General features: G+C 46.1%; 1 protein-coding gene across 1 annotated transcript; it reads left to right on the top strand.

Moving 5' to 3' along the window:
• The first annotated feature begins 422 nt into the window (after positions 1-422).
• ADRB3 (adrenoceptor beta 3) lies at positions 423-5,836 on the top strand. The gene has a single exon (XM_081960525.1). It carries the CDS (start codon positions 610-612, stop codon positions 1,924-1,926), a length of 1,317 nt encoding a protein of 438 aa, XP_081816651.1. The 5' UTR covers positions 423-609; the 3' UTR covers positions 1,927-5,836.
• The last annotated feature ends 1,151 nt before the right edge of the window (positions 5,837-6,987 follow it).

A 6,987-nucleotide genomic window follows, 5' to 3' on the forward strand; every position in this document is an offset into this window, starting at 1 on the left:
GCCGAAGAAAGGGACGACCACCGCCAATGGCATTGCTTTGGAAGCGCGGGGGTAGAGAGGGGCTGGGGAGGCTAAAGCGAGGCGTAACTTAATTCGGCCATTGGACCTTCCCGCTTTAATGGCTCCAAAGAGTGAGCCTCCACCTTTAGTGCCAAGGGAAGAGAGAAGAAGAAGAGTTCTGCAGATTGGGAAGGGTCGGGACGAGACGGGACCATTTTCGCCGGGGCTGAAAGAGGCTTTGCACGAAGCGAGCCAAAAGCTCTTGCCAGGCGGTAGAGCGAGCGCCTTTCCTGCTGCGGAGGGGAGGACAGAGGCTCGGGAGAGCCCGAGACCAACGCCCGCGTCCCGCCTCTGGGTCCTGCGTCTTTAAGAACTCCTCCTCCGAGCAGTGCCCACCGAGGGGAGGGCGGCTCTGCCCCTCCGAGGCGCCTTCAGTCTTCCCCCGAGCATGGGCTGGGCGGCGGAGCCTTAAGCGGCGGCCGGGGGTCCCGCGCGCCTGCAGAGCGCACTCCCGCCTCGTCTCCCGGGGAGAGCTGCTTTGGAGGACTCCGGGCTTCCAGAGAGAGCGGCAAGCCAGGTTCGTTCCCCTCCCCGCCTGCCCTTTCTGCCATGGCTCCCCCGTGGCCCCCCAACGGGACGTGGCCGGGGGCGGCGGAGCAAGCGGCTTCGGGGGGCAACGGCACCAATTGCACTGGGAGCGAAAGCAGCCTCAGCCGGCAGGGGGCGCTCGGAGCTGCCCTCAGCCTGGCTGTACTGGTGACGGTCGCCGGCAACCTGCTGGTGGTGGTGGCCATTGCTAAGACCCCCCGCCTGCAGACCATGACCAACATCTTCATCACTTCCCTAGCCTGCGCTGACCTCATCATGGGGCTTTTGGTGGTGCCTCCAGGGGCCACCCTGGTCCTGAGCGGCCATTGGTTGTATGGCACTACTGTCTGTGAGCTGTGGACCTCGCTGGATGTGCTGTGTGTGACGGCCAGCATCGAGACCCTGTGTGTCATTGCGGTGGACCGATACTTGGCTATCACAGCCCCGCTGAAGTATGAGATGCGGATGACCAAAAGCCGAGCGCGGGGAGTGGTGTGCCTGGTGTGGGCCGTGGCTGCCTTCATCTCCTTCTTGCCCATCATGAACCACTGGTGGAGGGATGGGGCGGATGTGGAAGCCCTGCGCTGTTACAAGGATCCTCTATGCTGTGACTTTGTTACCAACATGCCCTATGCCATCTTGTCTTCCATCATCTCTTTCTACGTGCCTCTGTTGGTCATGATTTTTGTCTATGCCCGGGTCTTTGCCATCGCTACCAGGCAACTTCATGTCATTGAAAAGGACAAGGGGAGGTTCCTTCAGGATGCATCCAAGGGCTTCCGCCGAAGGAGGCCCTCCCGTCTCCTGCTTGCCATCAAAGAGCACAAAGCCCTGAAGACTTTGGGCATCATCATTGGTGTCTTCACTCTCTGTTGGTTGCCCTTCTTTGTGGCCAACATCATCAAGGTCTTTGCAAGATCCTTCGTCCCTGATCCACTTTTTCGCTTCTTCAACTGGCTGGGCTATGTCAACTCAGCTTTCAACCCCATCATCTACTGCCGCAGTCCTGACTTCAGGTGTGCCTTCAAAAAACTCTTGAGTTGGCCAAGGAGATCTGACTCCCAGTTTCATGCTTTCTCCAAGGATCTGCAGAGATGCCTCTGTGCCTTCAGCTCTGGGGAGAGCAAGTCCATTGCTACAGTTTCCAGAGAGGATGAAGAAGAGGAGGAAGAAGAGGACTTGGCCACTGGTAGCACTAGCAGTGGCTCCAGTAACAGGACCGAGGAAACAAAGCATTTGTATCTGCCCAGCAATGGGCACAGTTGTATACAGCGTCCTCTGGGGGAAGCCCAGCTCCAAGGCACCCAGATCACTTTGTGTCCACAGCTGGAAGAGTAGGTGTTGGGAATGGTAGTGGGGGTAGAAAGAGACCTGACTAGAGAGTGATCTAGAGCATCTGGGGGGAGGGGGGGGACGACAGGAAGAGTCCAAAATTGTTTTCTGGAAGGGTCTACATTTCTTCTCTAATGTGCTACAAAGAAATTGGAAGGATTGTGGAAAATATTGCCTATCAGAATCCTTCACTTGTTTGCTTTGGAAGCAAAGTTTTAACTATTTTCACTGAGACTTGCTCTCTAGTAAGTGTGTTCAAAGGGATGTACTGTAGTAATGGCCAATGAAACCTGTGGTAGCTATTTCAGTTACTGGGCTGTGAACAGAGCTGGTTATAACTCAGGTGCAAAATATACCTTGTATGCTGGAGCCAGAATCAAGAGACAGGGGATGGGACATCCTAAAGTTATCAGAACTGGGCTGCAAAATTCCGGATGTCTATTAGAAGCTGAAAAGAGATGCAGAAACCTCAACTCTTCGCTGCTATGTAGTCAGGTTTTTGTTTTATTTTTATATAAGAGTTATGACAACACTAGGAAATCTTTCCTTTTGACCATGAACAGTCAGTGCCGATGAGGCTGGCTTAGACGGAAAATCTAACCCACTATATAGTAGCTTTCATTACTGTGTCTCTATTGCAGCTGCAAACTCTATTTGATTTCCTTTTCAGAAATGGACTGATAGCTTTCAGACACTGAGCAGGAGTTCCTTTTTTAGTTTCTCCTTTTCCAAGTGAAATACTGAGGAGTTAAGAAGCCCATCTCCAGAAACGGCCATCCCTCTTTGTGGCTTCTTCAGGAAAAATATCCCAACAATTCAGAATCCAAATATCCCATCCATAAAACATAGGGGCATCATATTGCTCTAGCTTGAAGGTTGCTCTTGTCAGGCAGTATTTCTGATGTGTGGAGAATGTTAAAGGATGACACACTTGTCTTTTCTTATGTGTTGCAGTGACATTTGTTTTTAATTTAAGTACTGGAGTTTGGCTTAACCTGCTAAGTACCATATCCAATCGAAAGATCAATTCGGCTCCCCTTGGGTGGTGATCATTTTGGTGGAGCAGGGGAGCGGAAGAGAAAGGGAGAGTTGGGGGAACAACTGGAGTGGGTTGAGGGAGGCAGAGGGCAGCAGACATGAAGGCTGGCATAAGGGAGAGTTGTGCCAGGCACAAAGGATCAGGACTTGCACTTCAGAGGATTTGTTGCTCAAGCCTATACACAGGAATCTAGTCAACTAGAGTTCAGTACTAAATTGGCACCAGATGAGGGTCAATGGAATTCAAGAGGGCTTGGACTTGTATTATTTGTGGGAATGTAATGACTCTAAGCTGATGAAGCACTTAACTCCGACCCCAAGCTCTGTCGTCTCTTCTCCTACAAGTTGGGGGAATGGCTGGAATAGGTTGGGGGAGGCAGATGGCAGCAGACATGAAGGTTGTCATACCTCAGCCTTCTGCAACTGCTACCCTCCAGGATTCAGATGTATGTAAAGTTCTTGTTGTTAGTTCTTGTTGTTACTATTGGGCTGCATTGCCAGTGACCCTGCCCTTTAAAAACAATCCATTCATTTAACAGACTGAGTCTTGAAAGGAAAACCTTATCAGAAGAGGAAGGGAGGAATATATTGTATTTGTATTTATTTTATTACTAGCAGCTGTAAACCTCCTGCCAAGTGACAAATGTCAAGGTAGATGATAGGATCAAGTCTTAGTGCACAATTCATACACTGGACTCCCAACATCCCTTTTTCTTTCCAAAGGCAAAACCTCCAATAGCATGGGGTGTAGAAGGCAGTGTGCTATCAACATTTACCTTTCTCATACCCCATTTTAGGAAACACTCTCCCCCCCCCCCATTAATTTCGGTGAAGAACCTTCTCCAGAGACACGGTCGTGCAGTTGGTGAAATTCCCAGCAACCTAGCAGCATTGTGGGTAGCAGGTTGGGGAAGACTGATTATAACAGAGTGTCCCACAGGGATGTTTGGGATCTGTATCTTTCTGGAAGGAAGAATAGCTTGGCACATCTCTGCCTTAGATACAGATAACTAGTTGCACTGTTCCTCCACTCCACTGAGGGGAGATGGAGAAGTGACCTACCACAGCTGTCAGCCTTGGCTGCTTTTCCATCTTCCTTCACCGCCAAACCAGATTGGGAAGAAGAAAATCCAAGTTTCTCTGGCAGCTTCTGTTCACAGCAAGTCTGTCTGCTACTACGGTGTTTCTCAAAGGCAGCAGCTGCTTAGCCCTAGTAGCCAACATACTCCTTGCATTTTGCCTTGAATGGGCAAATGTTGGTCATTGAGTGGAAGGTAAAATGTGTGTCTGTCTGCTTTTATTTTATGTGTAGCAGAAAGTGGTGGCTGAAGTTGCCTTAAACTGTTGCAGTCTAAGTGTTCTCGTATTCGGTCTATTCCTTTAATTTTTCTGATTTGCCTTCCTTAGCATTCAATTAGCATCCCACTGTCATTGCTTATCCTTTTACTTGCTTGATGAATTAATAGCCAAGGATCCAATACAACAGTTCAGAAGAATAAGCTGTTTACAGAAAGAGAGTAGGGATGAAATTCTAGCAACCCTCTATCAAAATAGAATAAAAATAAAGAGAAAGGATTTAGAAGGTTGGCACTCTTAACGGCAAACCTGGAATCGACTAACTGCAATTGCAATTGACCAAAACTTTGCTACAGTCCTGGAAATTTCAGTGGAGAAGTCAGCAAATAGTTTCAAACCAGGCTGCACAGTAAAGTAAAATATGATTTACCAATTTCACTAGTAGAATTGGAATAAATGCAAAAATGTCCTTCATGATGGATGTTTTGTATAAGCCTTATTATGGTATTCAGCCATCCTTTATACATAAAATACATAAAAGAGATGTTATTATACATCTCCTTGATCAGTACCAACACTATTAGACATTCTCAACCCGGAGTGCATTTTTTCAGAAAATATTCATTGCCTTTAACAGAACCTTTAAAGATTTCTTTTGGGTTTTTTTTTTGTGTGCAAAATTTGGTGCTCCACCCCTGAAACCTATTTATTTAAGTGCAGATTTTGGCTACTGTTTTGGATACTTAAGGATCTACCTTTGTCTAAGAGATGTGGAAAGAGAATGACAACTAAAATGAAAAAGTCTGCACCAGAGGAAGCCTAATTCTTAATTAAATGATTTAGAAGTCAAATATGTAACATTTCAAACTCACTCCTGGAGGCATTCAATTAGCTAAAACAAAGATAAAATGGATTTTCAAATGAAAATCCATTTAAAAATGGTTTGGATAATAAGAATTTGCACTGCCCACATTGACTAGATTTGCACATTACATTAAATGGTGGTTTACTGAACCATGGTTTGTCTGATAAGCCATGATTTGTTGTGGCTGAATTCAGACATGCTAAACTAAGGCTAAAAGTTTAATGGGATCTTAACAAAGGGTGGCAGAGCCTTTTTGTCTGCAGAAGCTTCTATGTTTTTCTTCCTTGGCTTCTCCTGCTTAGAGACTAAAAGTAAAATCCAAAAAAGTAGAACAGACTGGACTAGATGGGGGAGAGGGATCTGGTAAATGTTCTTTCCTAGCTTCTTCAGCTACACAAGCCCATCATCCCCAGCCAGGAGTGACCTGCCTGACCTAATGCGGCACAAATGATGCTCCATGGTCTGCATCTGAAGGCAGCTTTCTGACCATCCTTCATCCTTTCTCCTCCTCACTAAGCCCTTCCAAGTGTTTTTATATGGTTTGGTTCCATCAAGGACCTTTATAAAGGGAATTCAAGCGTGCACAAATTGTATCAGTTTTGCATTTCCTTCTTAAATGTACATCTCTGCTCTATTCAAGGTTGATGGGGGATTTTATTCAAAATTGTCCATTTCCCCAGTTCAAGTTTTATTAAAACTATAATTGTGGTAAGATTAGTTACGTGTAGCATTTCATTTCATGCCACAATGGCGGTTGTGTGCATGGTGCATGGTGTGTGAATTCTAACTACAAAGCAGTGTCTTCTTCCGGGTCTATCCATCTAGGCCAATCTTACATATTGCGTATCACTTCATTGCAAGATTTCTTGAGGGTTCAAATGAAGGGCAGGTACTGAATTGGGAATTTGGGCAGACAACATAGATTCTCTATTAATTCTCAAAGTATTTTCTCTAGAATCGAAAATCATCTGCTGTACCTTTAGCAAATGTGCTAACACATATATTTTAAGACAAGTACCCTATGTCTGGTGTACATTTGTTGAAAATAGCATTCCAAAGCCACTTAAAGGGCATTATCTGGAAATGCCCAGCACTGAATGGCAGGTATGGAAAATTTGTCCCCTGCTCTTATGAGCTACAAGTGACCCCCACACCCAAGACAAACATAATCAAGCATTTCCTACTGGTGTAATAAAAGGCTGAGATACTTTTCAGATCTCATTTTTTTTCCTCCCTGAAGAAAAAGATTGGGACAAGGGGATTGGGAGAGGAGATTGGAGAAGGTCATGAAACCAACCATGATCAGGTTCTGCCAAAAACAATGACCACCGAAGTTAAACCAGATGTCTTCATAAACGTAACAGTACTCAAGCAGCAGCAGCAGCAGCAACAATAAAGGCATAGGAAGAAGAGAAACATGGAAAAAAGGAGGATGGGAAATGTGGCTAGGATGGTGGTCAGGATCAAACTGTTTGAAGAAAAGCATTTCAGGCAGATAATCCCCACATTCTAAACAGGGGTGGGTTCTGGCTTCTGTTACTGCCGGTTAGCTTTGCGCATGTGTGTGCTTGATGCACGCATGCACAGTAGTAAAAAAATTGCTTCTGCGCAGAAGCAGAAAACAAGATGGCGGTGCCTATGGCGCCGTTGATAGAACCAGTTCGGGGATGTGGCCGGCCGAGTTACTACCTACTCGGCTGAACTGGTCCAAACTGGTAGGAACCAACTTCTGATTCTAAGGATAAAACTAGAAATTCTCAGTGTGTTTTAGTGAGATAAACAAGCTAATATCTTCATTCTCAAAACATGCCAAGTTAAGTTCTTGGGTATAATTTGGTACCTAAAATTCTTGGCTGATCCCCGGGAAC

The sequence above is a fragment of the Natrix helvetica genome (assembly GCF_964273705.1).
Source record: "Natrix helvetica genome assembly, chromosome: 8".
NCBI classification, from domain to species: Eukaryota; Metazoa; Chordata; class Lepidosauria; order Squamata; family Natricidae; genus Natrix; species Natrix helvetica.